At 33.3% G+C, this 14214-nt stretch overlaps 2 protein-coding genes across 11 annotated transcripts; both read left to right on the top strand.

Moving 5' to 3' along the window:
- The first annotated feature begins 770 nt into the window (after positions 1–770).
- Positions 771–8451, top strand: LOC143259586 (uncharacterized). 10 transcript variants are annotated; one of them, XM_076522600.1, is made up of 10 exons: positions 771–923; positions 1994–2113; positions 2223–2340; positions 3407–3653; positions 4516–4614; positions 4751–4841; positions 5971–6116; positions 6895–7027; positions 7359–7481; positions 8216–8451. In XM_076522600.1, exons 1-9 carry the CDS (start codon positions 783–785, stop codon positions 7407–7409), a joined length of 1146 nt encoding a protein of 381 aa, XP_076378715.1. In that variant the 5' UTR covers positions 771–782; the 3' UTR covers positions 7410–7481; positions 8216–8451. The 10 variants fall into 10 exon arrangements, with proteins under 10 accessions (XP_076378715.1, XP_076378717.1, XP_076378720.1 ...); XM_076522602.1 differs by lacking the exons at positions 6895–7027; positions 7359–7481; XM_076522605.1 differs by lacking the exons at positions 6895–7027; positions 7359–7481 and having other exon boundaries at positions 4516–4618.
- A 1209-nt stretch (positions 8452–9660) lies between these two features.
- On the top strand, positions 9661–14214 carry LOC143259658 (uncharacterized). The gene is made up of 9 exons (XM_076522913.1): positions 9661–9801; positions 10622–10741; positions 10822–10939; positions 11379–11625; positions 12260–12358; positions 12487–12577; positions 12696–12841; positions 13292–13424; positions 13503–14214. Exons 1-9 carry the CDS (start codon positions 9661–9663, stop codon positions 13551–13553), a joined length of 1146 nt encoding a protein of 381 aa, XP_076379028.1. The 3' UTR covers positions 13554–14214.

Below are 14214 nucleotides of genomic sequence, written 5' to 3'. Positions count from 1 at the left end.
CCTTGAAATACAAACGAACAAAGATTTCAAGTATCGACGCTCACCTCGAACGCGTGAGACGTCTTCAACCCTGCTGCTAATTAAACAAATGATATATGCAACAAATTATAAGTACAACTAAAATATGGCATCTGCAAGACAGCTGCGAATGTATGACAGGACTGCTGTATTAAATGTGAACGTGAAAATGCTGTGAGAAACATTACTCTTTGGCACAATGCGGCAATAATAATACAGTAATAATAATAATACAATAATGAACAGATCACTTACTCAACGTAATTGTTCCAAGTAGCGACGCTTGTGGCTCCTGGTCGTGGAATCGTTGACGAACAACGTAGATTTTTGCTTAATAATCGGTCCGGGTCTAGTTGCTCGATTATCATGCGCACTGAACATCGTAACCCTTTTGGTACCGCTACTGCGGGAGGACTGGCACGCGCACAATTTTACAAGAAACATAGGTGGCAATAATGTTGGGAAAAAGATCTGACTCGCTCGACACCTCTGGAATGTCATCGAGGCATTTATACCTTGCTGATGTTTCTGCTATTGTAAAAGAAATATAGCGAAAAGAAGGAAAAATAAAGAAAAGATATTCCACAATTTATTCAAATTGTTTCTGAATTATACTGATCAAATCGATCGATTTCGAGCGGAAGCACGTAAGTGGTATATATATATAAGTAAACGGAAGTAGCACATTAATAAAATATGTTGCCGAGGTGTAGTCAGATATTGTCGTAAATTGTCCGCTTGTATGGTCTTTAGTCTCGGCCGAGATGGACGTGTTTCGAAAGAACTATAGTACTTATTATTCGATACTGAGTCTGGCAGGGCTGTGGCCCTACGACGAGTCTCTGATAGGCAAGCTTCAACGGGTGGTTCTATCTCTGCTTACTCTCCTCTGCATAGTGATCCAGGTGAAGAAGATTATCTGTCACAAAAGATTAGACGTTTTTATATCGATAGAAGTAATAACACATTTATTGTACAATAGTTAGGGTCCGGTGCATAAATTAGAAGTGACAATGTGACTTAAACTGTATAAAACAGGGGTGTCAAACTCAAAAGCTAACTTGGGCCAAATAAACAATGCTTAACTTTGGGTGGGCCGCAAAAACAAAATCAATGTTCATAGAAACAAATATTTTTATTTTGCCTAGTACATTGTAATATTATATTGTTATATATAATATATATTTTATTATTATATAATTATTATATAATATATTATATATATATTATTATTGTTGTTTACGTCCTGATACATGACATCTCTTCTCTGATACTATCTTTCCTATTTCGGGAGAAATTTTATTGGCCGAGACTATTTCTATTTTATTTTTACTTTGCGTCGGATATATTGACTGGGCCGCAAAAATGTTCATCTCGGGCCGCGAGTTTGACACCCCTGGTATAAAATGTTTAGGAAATGTACGATGACAACTCGTTGATCACTCATAATATTTTGCTAATATTTTTCGATCACGAATAGACGACTTTTATAGGTTTTTTTTCATTGAAAATGTAAAGTTCTATGCATCGTTTAATTATTTTTCGTTTTAATTAATTACTCCAGATATTTAATTGTTTGTGAACGTTGTGAAGAAACGTTTTCATGTTGATCATAAAATTAGTAAAACAAAATGATAACACGTGTATTTAAACAATCGAATATACATTTAGCAGTGTTCTTTAATATTTAGTTTACATCTGAAAACTAAATACGTGCAATTGGTGCTATCTTTTTGGTACCTGACTTTATTATATTCTCAGCTATCAATAATTATATAATATATAATTATATAAATCAGCTATCAATAATTATATAATATATAATTATAAATCAGCTATCAATAATTATATAATATATAATTATAATCTCAACTATCAATAGTTTTGGTAATAAAAAATGTTTTCTGAAACATACGGTGTCCGCAGCTACGAACTATGTCTATAACCATAGAAAGCGAATAAAATGTTTTTTCAGATATCAACGCTAAAATTGGTAGAATTGTCGCTGTCCAATATAATTACATTGTTATCGTATACCTTCCCATTATTACTGTATTTCCTACGATACGTTGGTTTCGTGGTCAACTTCCCAGTAGTAAGTTGAACCACTTTCTTTGTTTTACCGAATGTGAAATCATCGATGTAACTGTTAAATACATCCATCGAACGAGAAAGTTCTGTAATTGTAACGCTGTTTTTTTTAGATCAGATCGGTGTTCGAAAATGTTGAAAGAGACTGCAAGACGTTAGAAAATTCTGTCGAAGTGGACATGTTACTGAAACATATGGCAGAGGCAAGACGAATAATACAGGCGTACGTAGGTAAAGATATTCGCAATACATTGGTTTTTGTTACGTCACGTTGTCTTAATCAATTTATTTCTTTCTTTATTATTTATATTATTTTAAAAAGTGGAATAATTTTGAAACAAGGAACTATGTGTCACAGTATAATCGATAGCTAGATTTTATGTATTCGGTGTTTAATGACAGGGGAGGGCAGTGAACGAGACTGCAATTGTTGCATCGTCGTTGATATTATTGCACGATATTACTTAACACAGAATACACAAGAAAGTCGCCAATTTTTGTACACCATTTTGTTTTTCGCTAGCCATATTTACGAATTGATTTCATCAAATGAAAAGTTTTTATGGGCATTCTACGCTTCAGTTTAGAACAGTTTTACGTTTTCAATATTGTAAACGATTCTCAAGATTGGAGAAACTTGACAAAAATATGGGCATATATTATATTATATATATATTATATTATATTATATTATATTATATTATATTATATTATATTATATTATATTATATTATATTATATTATATTATATTATATTATATTATATTATATTATATTATATTATATTATATTATATTATATTATATTATATTATATTATATTATATTATATTATATTATATTATATTATATTATATTATATTATATTATATTATATTATATTATATTATATTATATTATATTATATTATATTATATTATATTATATTATATTATATTATATTATATTATATTATATATATATTAACAGCCGGAAAGGGGTGATTCCTGATGTCATCTGAAATAACTTTTTCCTCAGCGAAAATGCAATCCGCGGCTTTGTTTACGAGCTATTACGCAAGAACAATTACCATTATTTGACCTTATTATATATAATTTAACAGCGACCAATGAGAGACGAGCTTGGCTGGCGCGAGGCGGCTGAGCCAATCAGCGGAACCGGCCTCATTGGCTGGACCGCCTCGCGCCTGCTGATCTCGCCTCTCATTGGTCACTGTTAAATTATACGTAATAAGGTCGAATAATAGCAATCGTTCTTGCGTGAGAACAACACTAAAATGGCAATATTTCGAATTCCAGTGATGTCATGCTTAGTAGCAGCCTACGTGACTGTGTCCATACTACTGCCTACGCTGCTGCGCTCGAAACTTCAACTTCATTATCTGCACATGTTCGGATTTTTTTATACCGAGGGGGGTCAGCAAATCGACAGGGTGTGTGTTCACCTGGTGCTAGTGAGTGTGATGGGTCAGATTACGTTAGCAGGTACGGAATCGTCACTCGCTGTTTTCAGCGCCTATTTCTGTGGACTGTTCGACATTGCCAGGTACGATTGAGTCAATTTTTTCGATTTTTTTCGTTCACTATTTGTTCCCTTCGTTTGGACTATACGAGACCATGATATTCAGAGAATAAATCGATGTGATCAATGTCTATATTACCACTTTGACTTCAGCCATTTGTGGAAAACGGAATTACAGTAAATTCTTCCTAATCTTCTTTGCAGACAAAAATGGAGAATTTGGGAAGAGGATTTTTATAATTATTGACAATCGACAACTCGAATAATCATCACTCCTCTTCCCAAATTGTCCATTTTTGTATGCAATCTGAGGAAAAATTGGGGAGAATTCACTGTACTAGGTACGTGACCGTCGAATCGTGGCATCTGTCCTCCGAATGTCGTCGAATCGAGGCGTCTCTTCTCCAAATGTCGTCAAACAGAGACATCATCTCTGCAAATGAGCCGTTTATTTTGAAAGTGGCATAAGTCACTTTTTCAAAAACATCGAGTTAATGACTTATGCCACTTTCAAAATAAACGACTCAAATGTCGCCAAATAGAGACATCTCTTCTCCGAATGTCAGTCAAAAGCATAGCCCGAATAGCATAATTCCACTGATATTTTCTTTCGAACGACACATGTACATACCTTCTTTGACGTTGTCTTTAACATTTCATGCGTAGTTAAGAATGTAAATAAGTTACTTGCTACGTATAATGAATAAATATGGTCCAAAGTATGTCAAAGATATCCAGTTAATGATTTACTAATTAATAACACGTAAACGAGGCCGCGAGTTGCATTTTCGCCAAGGAAACTGTTACTTCAAATGACCTCGGGAACCCCTCATTTGCCGCTCGTACAATAATTTCGGGTCACCCTGTATATTGTTCTTTGTTTCAGTTACCGAATACGAGGTGCAGTGAACAAGATGGTGAACTCGGTTACGTTGGAGCTAATAGACATACAATCAGCCATCGAAGTGCATCAACGGGCTCTTGAGTTGGTATCTACATTCAGATACATATATCAGTAACAGTGGTATATATTTCATTATATGTATTTTGATTACGTATCTTATTTGCTCTGCGTCTGTCGATGGTCCACACGCTGAAATATTATAAATTCCTGAACGAAGGCTGGCAGCGATTCTCACGAAAAACATGATGCTCTCGTATTTAGTAGCGATCGTAACGGTTGTCGTCTCGTTCGCCGTCAATTTATACCGTGTAAGCATGATTATTACGTATCGGAAAGAGTTCGTGTGGTATTCCAATCCTTTTTACTAGTCCGCAATTCGAGCGTACTAAAATATTAAAAATAAAAATATTATATATTATTATTTATTTATTTATTATTAAATAATAATATATAATTATTATTATTATTTATTATTAAAAATATTATATATTATACACATTATAAAAAATATTATAAATATACGTATAAAAGTATTTGCACTTTCTCTGCGTAAAGTATGCATTCTGGACCAGTAAATCAAGATTATACTGATTGGTTATTCTGCTTGGTATTTCTATCATTTAAAAAAAAATTTTTTTGAGGTGTTTTTAACGGTGTACGAACACTGGGCCACTGTACGGGCTCGGAGTAAAGAAACGCACTAAAATATTGCAAAAGATGCGAACGATACGAAAAACAATGTTTTGGATGAATTTTTCGTGCATCAATAACAAATGTTATTACACCCGTGTATGTCGCAGACACCCTAAACTAAAAAAAGAATAGCTTTAATTCATTGTTAAATTCTAATTTTTTTATAAAATAAAATAAAGTAAATATCAGTAAATCATCTCATCATCTAATCATACGAAAATAAGTCTAGAGATTAATTTACAATTCTGGAATGATAAAAATACCTGAAACAATTTAAGGAAGGCAATAAATTGTTTAGCGATCAGTGGCCAATAAGAGACGAGCTCGGCTGGCGCTCCGCCCTTGTGGTCAATGCCGCGTCGCGTTGGCCGCCTGACGCAGTGGCAGTGGCCGCGAGGGCGTGGCGTCAGCCGTACGCGATCTCTCATTGGTCAGTGTTTTTCGTTAATAACTCCTAAACAAAGCGGCGGATTGCATTTTAGCTAAGGCAAAAGTTACTTCGAATGACCTCAGGAATCCCTCATTTCCGGATTGCAAGACATTTCTGGGACACCCTGCATAAATTTATAGATTCTTGCGAAACGGTAATATTAGAATAAATTGAAATTTATACTTTAAATTCGCACGAGCTTTTTCCGCTACCTGATAGAAGTGAGTAAGAAGGATACGATAGTTAATTGCGACGTGCTAATTTCTGCCTGTCGATGGAAGTGTAACGTAAAACTGTTCTTTTGCATGTGCCAGTTTCTCTTAGCCACCAAACAGCTCGACGACGTGGAAAACTTGGCGTTTTCTTGGAACCTCGTTGCATCGCACATTATAATCATGTTCCTAAATAATTACAGTGGTCAGAAACTGATTACCACTAGTATTGATTTCTTCAATCAAACGTGAGTTCGTATTTTTATTGAGCAAATGTTTCTGCATCGATCGGTGGCGAGAATAACACCAAATTGATGGGGTGGTAAATTGAAGCGTTATGCGCGATCATAAGCGAATCTTTTTTAGTCAAGAGTTCGTTTAGATCAGAGCTGGGTAATATTTATAGAGAAAATATTTTAAATACTATTATTTTAAATAATCGATGTTTCACAATTCAAATAAAATAGCACTTCGAGCAGGACATAAAATTTCAGTAGATAAAATATTTGATTTCGATAATGTGTAAATCATGAAAATAAATATTTCATCTTGATAATCTAAAACGTAAAATAAAATAACTTTTATTTCAATAACATAAAACGTAAAACGAATGAAATTAATTGTCTTTTTTAATACGTTTATAATGCAGAGGGAAAGTAATTCGTTCGTTTTAAATGACCGAAATAAATTTTACGCTGTGATTTGGTAAAATCAAATTATAAATCAAATAGATAAAATGTTCGGAACAGTGGTGCAAATATTTTCAGTGTTACTCAAATAAACTACAATTTGAAATGTTATCTTAAAAATTTCTTATTACGAATAAAATATTTTATTTTCAAAAGTACATTCTTTCGAACAAACAAAATATGTTATTTTCACAAGCACGCGAATGATTCAAAATAAAATATTTATTTATTATTTGCCATTTGAAATGCTATTTTACTCAGCTCTGGTTTAGATTAAGATCAGTGTTGAAACATACATAACAATCAATTAATAAAATGTCGGTGTTCAATAAAACAGATACAATACGTTGTGGTACTGTATGCCACCGAAGTCGCAAAAAATGTTATTGTTCGTTTTGATGAAAAGTGTGTCAGAAGTACAATTTAATCTGGCTGGTTTATTTGTTCCATGCTACGAAGGTTTCTCAATGGTAATACACTGCAATTATACGTTAACACATTACCTACCGGTAGTTGTACAACGATTTATAACAAAATTTATAATATAATTTAATATAATTTAATTTAGAATATTTATAATATAACATTTAATAACAATAATGATTTTCAACGTGAACCGGCAATGTATCATCGATAAAAGAATCTACAAATTTCTTTCAAGATTACTTATTTCAACAAGATTTATTGCAAGCTCCATTCTAACGTTACGTAATCATTAAGAATCCAATTGATAAGCTACCGATAGGTAAACAGTTAACAGCCGCGATTTTCAGATTCAAATTCAAGAAGCTTTTGTTTCAGATGATGAGCTCATCTTTTTCGTATTTCACTGTTCTTTATTCGATCCAGTAAAATATTGAAAAATGTTGGGTCCGACAGTAGTAATTATAGAGGATCAGAATTACAGGAAATTTTGAATACTTGGTATGTCCATTTGAAAGTCTCTTTCTGCCACAAGAAATCATCGTTACGTTATACGTAATTCTAATAGTACATATTTTGTTTATAGTATAGTATATAGTATATATAGTATACTATATATATAGTATATAGTATGTAGTATATAGTATATAGTATACAGGGTGTTCCACAATAATTTTAGCAGCCGAAAATGAGGGGTAGATGAGGTCATTTGAAGTAACTTTTTCCTTTGCGAAAATGCAATCTGCGGCTTTGCTTTGTGAATCTTTGCTTTGCGTTGAACTATGCTCGGACACAGAATTACTTAAATTAAAATATCATTTACGTACTTTGTTAATCTTCACTGTAAACCTTGCTTAAAAATTTCATATGTTGACCTTGACATAACCTTGACATAACCTTGATATGTCCTTGACATAACCTTGATATGTCCTTGAAATAATCTTGATATGTCCTTGATATAACCTTGATATGTCCTTGACATAACCTTGATATGTCCTTGATATAACCTTGATATGTCCTTGACATAACCTTGACATAACCTTGATATGTCCTTGACATAACCTTGATATGTCCTTGAAATAACCTTGAAATAACCTTGACATGTCCTTGACATAACCTTGATATGTCCTTGACATAACCTTGATATGTCCTTGACATAACCTTGATATGTCAAGGTTACACACAAGGTGTCATGCACACTAGAAAATTAAAACGTTTTTTTCTCTTCGTTTCAGATCGGTCAGCAGACGTCCTCCAAATTGATCGTAACTTATTTCGTCGCATACGATTCCTAACTTTCGCCCAATTTCGAACGGAAACAAATTATGTGTACATAACACCGAATGAAATGCATCGTAATAACAAACCGCAACATTTTGTTAGTATTCAGCCATTATGATCTCAAACACACGCAAACGGTCAGCATGTAAAATGATCGTAGATTTGATATAATAAAGGATTTATAATACGATTCCGCTTGTTATTGAACGTAATAGAACGTAAAGAATATTACCCCGTGTCGTGATAGCTGCCAGATGACCATATATGAGCCGTTTATTTTGAAAGTGGCATAGATCACTTTGTTTTTTAAGTCGATATATTTAAGGGTTTGCGTTTTAACACGTTTAAAAATATGGATGCCAACTTTCGAGAAGATTTACTTGTATTTGTTATCTCAGATACTGATATTTTTCTCAGTTTATACTGAAAAGTGGAGATTTTTTAATGTTGATACGAAATTATTTACATAATTAATTGTAATTACTTATATAAATAAATTATATATTATATACCCTGAAATGATTTATATAATTATTTATATAATTTCGTATAAACATTAAAAAATCACCACTTTTCATTACGGTAAAGTGACTTATGCCACTTTCAAAATAAACGGCTCGTATAGCAATTATTGCTTCCACGGTGCGTGCGATCCACAACAGCTTGGTCGCAGAGCATAGACAGTAAAGTAAAAATTGCTGGCAGAGCAGCTAGTGATGTAAGTAAAATGTATGAAAACAATAAAAGAACTTACAACGAACCCTCGCACTTACATGTCCTCGTCTCTTCTGTCGAACGCTCTTCTATCATACCAATTGTATGCATAACAGTCAGTCCGTAGGACACTGCATCCGTCACACTCGTCACTAAATATTCCAACAGCAACTTTTCAAAGATAATTTAAGCTTTTAACAGTTCAAATCGTACAGCTGCTTCAGCATTGCAGCAACAGCTCGGATGACTTCGATACGGAAGTCTCGATAATTTTCATTCAATAGTGCAAGGAATCTTGTCTTGCACTGACGGTTGTACACGGTAAAGAATAATTCTCGTGGGGAGACTTTATATTCGAACAATATTTGAACGATCTCTCTCGCCAAGGGAAAGAAATATTATTCTTTCCCTGGGGGGAGCAAACAAGAAAAGAACAAACACCGAAACAGAACGAGTTATACATTTTTAACGTTAAACGTTTCCTCCAGTGGCTTGCAGAGATCGATCGATTTCGGGAGAGAGAGAGAGAGAGAGAGAGAGAGCTTATAATGTGGCATGAATGTGATCATTTTGAATTAAATTTGTAAACGGCAAAGGAGGCGGCATAAATGAAATATATGAAGCCGAGGTGAAATCGAACGCTTACGCGAAGACTTCGCGCAGACGTTCTTCAACATCGATCACAATGGACATGATACGGAAGAACTTCAGTTCCTATAGCGTGCTGTTATCTTGTACCGGACTTTGGCCATACGACAAATCTGTGATAGCAACGATCGGGAGAATCACTTATACCCTGCTCAATCTCTCGGTTATAGGGATTCAGGTGATCAAGATTTTACCATATCTTTTTACCGATATTTCTTTTACAAAAAGGCGGCCAGTTTCATCGGAAATGCGTTTATGAAAGCGTAGCCCCCTGAAGAATAAACGAAAAGTATGTTGTTCCATTTATTAGAACTGAAACATACGAAGCAAGTTAACATTTCTTGGCCAGCAAATATCAGGCAATTTCATGCAGATGTTCGATTTGTGTAATTATTCGAGGGACCGAACTGTTCGAATGCTGTCACAAAAAATACTACAGCAAATTTCTGCACAAAAATGGACAATTTGAGAAGGGGAGATACGATTATTCGTGCCATGCGGCTCGTTTTCCCAAATTGCACATGTTTGCGTACAATTTGAGCGCGAATTAGGGAGAATTTACAGTATAAAAAGATTTTAAATTACTAAATACATGTAGAAATTGTCCAATATTTAAACAATATTGAATCTGTATCGATTAGGAAAGGACTAAACGTGATGAAGACAGGAAATATCGCGTACCGTACCTACAACTAGGATTACAACTACTTCACTTAATTTTACAACTTGCAACGCTCCTCACTCGACAACTCTTGAACACTCTCTATCTACTCCAAACACGCACCTTCGACACAATGCCTGCCTTTTCTAAAAACGTGACAATCGCATCCGCCGGCTCTCCGTCGCCAAGGGTTTTTTTTCATCTGACCCGGCCTTCGCCAACGTTTCTCTTTTTAATACAAAGTCTTAAAACTACGGTCTCCTAAGCCTAACACTCCTCCTCGTCCTAAACGTGCCCACTAAATTACGATACTAAATACACGTGAAATATTTTTTAGCTGTCAATGATAAGATCGGTAGAACTAACGTCGTACAATATAACTACCGCGTTATCGTATAGCGTTCTGATATTCTTGTGTCTTTTACGATACCTTAGCTTTGTGATCAACTTTCCAACGGTAAGTTCTAAAACACGTCGGTTCCTTTCTTTTTTTGTCAACTTTCATAATTATAATGTTGTGCTTCCACGTGGCTTTAGATAAAAACTGTGTATCGAAATTACGAAGAGAACCTCAGCATACTTAAAAATCCTGTCGAACTGGATATGTTCAGGAGACACATGGTAAAGGGGAGAAGATTAATCTTCATGTATATAGGTAAAGATAATGATAAAAGTAGCAATAAAAATATATGATAATAAATAATAATATAATAGTATATTATATATTATTATATATATTATATATTATATATAATATATAATATATATAATATTATATATAATATAATATATATTATATATATAATTATATTATATAATAATATAATAATATATGATAATAAATATGATAAAAGTAGCAATACAATATCTGATTTTGTAATTTCTACAATATAAATATTATGAATCTGATATCGTCAACTATTGAACGTTCAAATGATCTCAATGTTGATCTCACGTTCAATTAATCTCACAAATGGTACAAGTGTCTCTATATGTTCGATTCAACCTTGTTATAGTGTTACATTCTCCAGAAATCGGTTAATGAAAACATTTTATGTAAGGACCGGACTAAAAGATCTCATTTCGAATTCTAGTCATAAGTTGTGGGTCGGCGGTCTTCTCAATTACACCATTAATGGTCTCTACATTGCTTCATTCGAAATACCAAGTGGGTTATTTACGAATGTATGGATTCTTCGTGAGCGAGCAAGGCCAAAAAACTGATTTGATCAGTTTTCACGTCGTAATAGTAACCGTGATGAGTTTCTTATCGGTGGCAGGTACGGAATCGTCACTCGCTGTATTCACCGCCTATTTTTGTGGACTGTTTGAGATCGCCAGGTATTTGTGAAACAATTTCTTCCAAAATTCATTGATTCATTCTTTATGTGACATTTCGTATAATTTTATGGCAATTTCGATTTTGAATAGAATCAGAAAGAAGTTAGTCGAGAAGAATATTTTGCTATTTCTTATAAAAAAATTTTATTGTGATCCAATGGTCTATAATTACACCAAGCTTTGTCCGGTTATTACTATTGAATTAAATGACTTATTAAATCAAAATTACTAGTTACTATTGAATTTAAATTACTTATTAAATTAAAGTACTAGTTACTATTGAATTTAAATGACTTATTAAATTAAATTACTAGTTCCTGTTGAATTTAAGTTACTAATTACTATTTAATTTTAATTATACTAATTACTATTTGATTTAAATTACTAATTACTATTTAATTTAAATTACTATTTGATTTAAATCACTAATTACTATTTAATGTAAATTACAATTTGATTTAAATTACTAATCACTATTAAATTAAATTGAGTTAAATTAAACTTACTATTCTCCTGAAGCGTCTTCGATTCTAACAGCACATGCTACAAGCACATCAGTGACCAAACTAATAGAAACTTATAATCCTTCAGCAATAACCTTTTAACAATATTGATGAATCGTTATTTTTTTCAGTTACCGAATTGAGAATGCAGTTAACAAAGTGCTAAATCCTGTTATTTCAAAGTCAATAGAGCTAGAACCATTTCTGGAAGTACACCGGCGTGCTATTGAGTTGGTATCTTCTTACGGATACATCGGTAACAATGGTATGAAATTCCTTATAACATTATCACGTGTTTTATGCATATCGCGTCTATCGATGGCCAACTCCTCTGAACGTTGCAAATTCATGAACGAAGAATGGTTCAATATCTATCGAAGGAGTTCACAATCTCGTATTTACTGGCTGTCATATTATCTATCGCCTCATTCGCTGTCGCTTTGAACCGTGTAAGCATTATTAGAAGTGAATAAGAAGATTCCAAGAATTATTCATGGTGAGCCTCTATGCTTTTGTCGAATGAAACATAATAATACAGTTTTGTGTGTGTATGCGTGCGTGCGAAAGCTTCTTCTAGCAACTAACAATATGAGAGACATGGAAAACCTTATTTTTTCTATCAGTCTGGTACTACTGTATCTTATAATCATGTCCTTAAATAACTATGTCGGGCAGGGTGTGAAGGACAGCAGTATTCAGGTGTATTACGACACGTGAGTCCAGCTTTTTACTCAAGAAATATTTCTTTCATCGACGTTATAATAAATTTGACTGAATTCGCGCGATAGTTATAATAGTAAAATAACTTGTCAAAGTTATTTACTTGTTAAATAAATAAAATAACTTGTCAGGAGTAAATTGCTACGCCAATCTGGAAGGCACAGTTGCACAGACGTTATAATTTATTGAATTTTCCGTTTGGGCAACGTAACATTAAAACGATTCGTTTCACATCAGAAGCTTGAAATGCTTAGCTGAAATTTTTAGAAAATACTGCGAGAAGAGTAAATTTGCATGTCATGCAACATCGGAAAAGGATAAGAAAAATGTACAAAATATTCATTTATAATTTCGATTTATAGTTAGTTAAGAGAGGAACGTAAAATCATACATAACTAGAACGATTTCTGCATAAATTATTAAACAGCAATTCTATCAAATAGATACAATTCGTTGTGGTACTGTATACCACCAAAGTCGCAGAAATTATTATTATTCTTGTTAATGAGAACCAAGGATGAATTACAGTATGATTTAGCTGGTTTATTCACTCCGTGTTACGAAGGTTTCTCGATGGTAATTCAATATGTTTATACTCTATTAACACTAACATTCAGTTCCGCACTTGAGAATATTAAAATGTTTCTGTTTTAGATGATGAGCTCATCTTTTTCATATTTCACATTTCTATATTCAACCCAGTAAAATATTTCAAAGTGACACGGTTACGCCAGTAGTGAGTATAAATTATAATTGATCGAAAAAGAAAATTCTAAATACGTGACCTGGTCATTTAAATGGCGCTGTTTCACTGCAGAAAGTCACTGATGCGTCGTATGTAAATCTGAAACTCTGATCACGAAACATTATATGTATCTATAAATTATGAAACATGATATCTCAATCGGTTATTTGTTGATCCCCTCGCACGCATGTTGCTAAAATCTCACAGTCTTATTGAATTTCTTCAGAGCGTATCCCTTACCACTTGCAACGTTATACAAATTTTTTATGGACCGAATAATGCGCAAGTTAGAACTTATATAAAAAAGATCACACTTATGTTAATGAACTTTCCAATTACAAATCTCCAAAATAGCTACAAAGAGAACAACGTATTGGCTTGAAAAGTACTTTACCATGTTGCAGGCTAGTGCACTCATTTTCAACATATCAACAATTCAATGTCACAAGTCTGACTTCCGGAATGACTTTTCAGAATGTGAAATGCATATGATTTACAAAGTTTATAAGCATTACAGCACCGTGCCATTGGAGTAAATATGTAAATGGTACTTGCAGGGTGGTAATACTTGTATACATGAAAATTGAAATAAATATATTTTAAATTCACGTTTGTGAAAAA

Source organism: Megalopta genalis, chromosome 6 (assembly GCF_051020955.1).
Source record: "Megalopta genalis isolate 19385.01 chromosome 6, iyMegGena1_principal, whole genome shotgun sequence".
NCBI classification, from domain to species: Eukaryota; Metazoa; Arthropoda; class Insecta; order Hymenoptera; family Halictidae; genus Megalopta; species Megalopta genalis.
The sequence above is the reverse complement of the archived record's forward strand: the minus strand, read 5'-3'. Positions and strand labels throughout refer to the sequence as shown.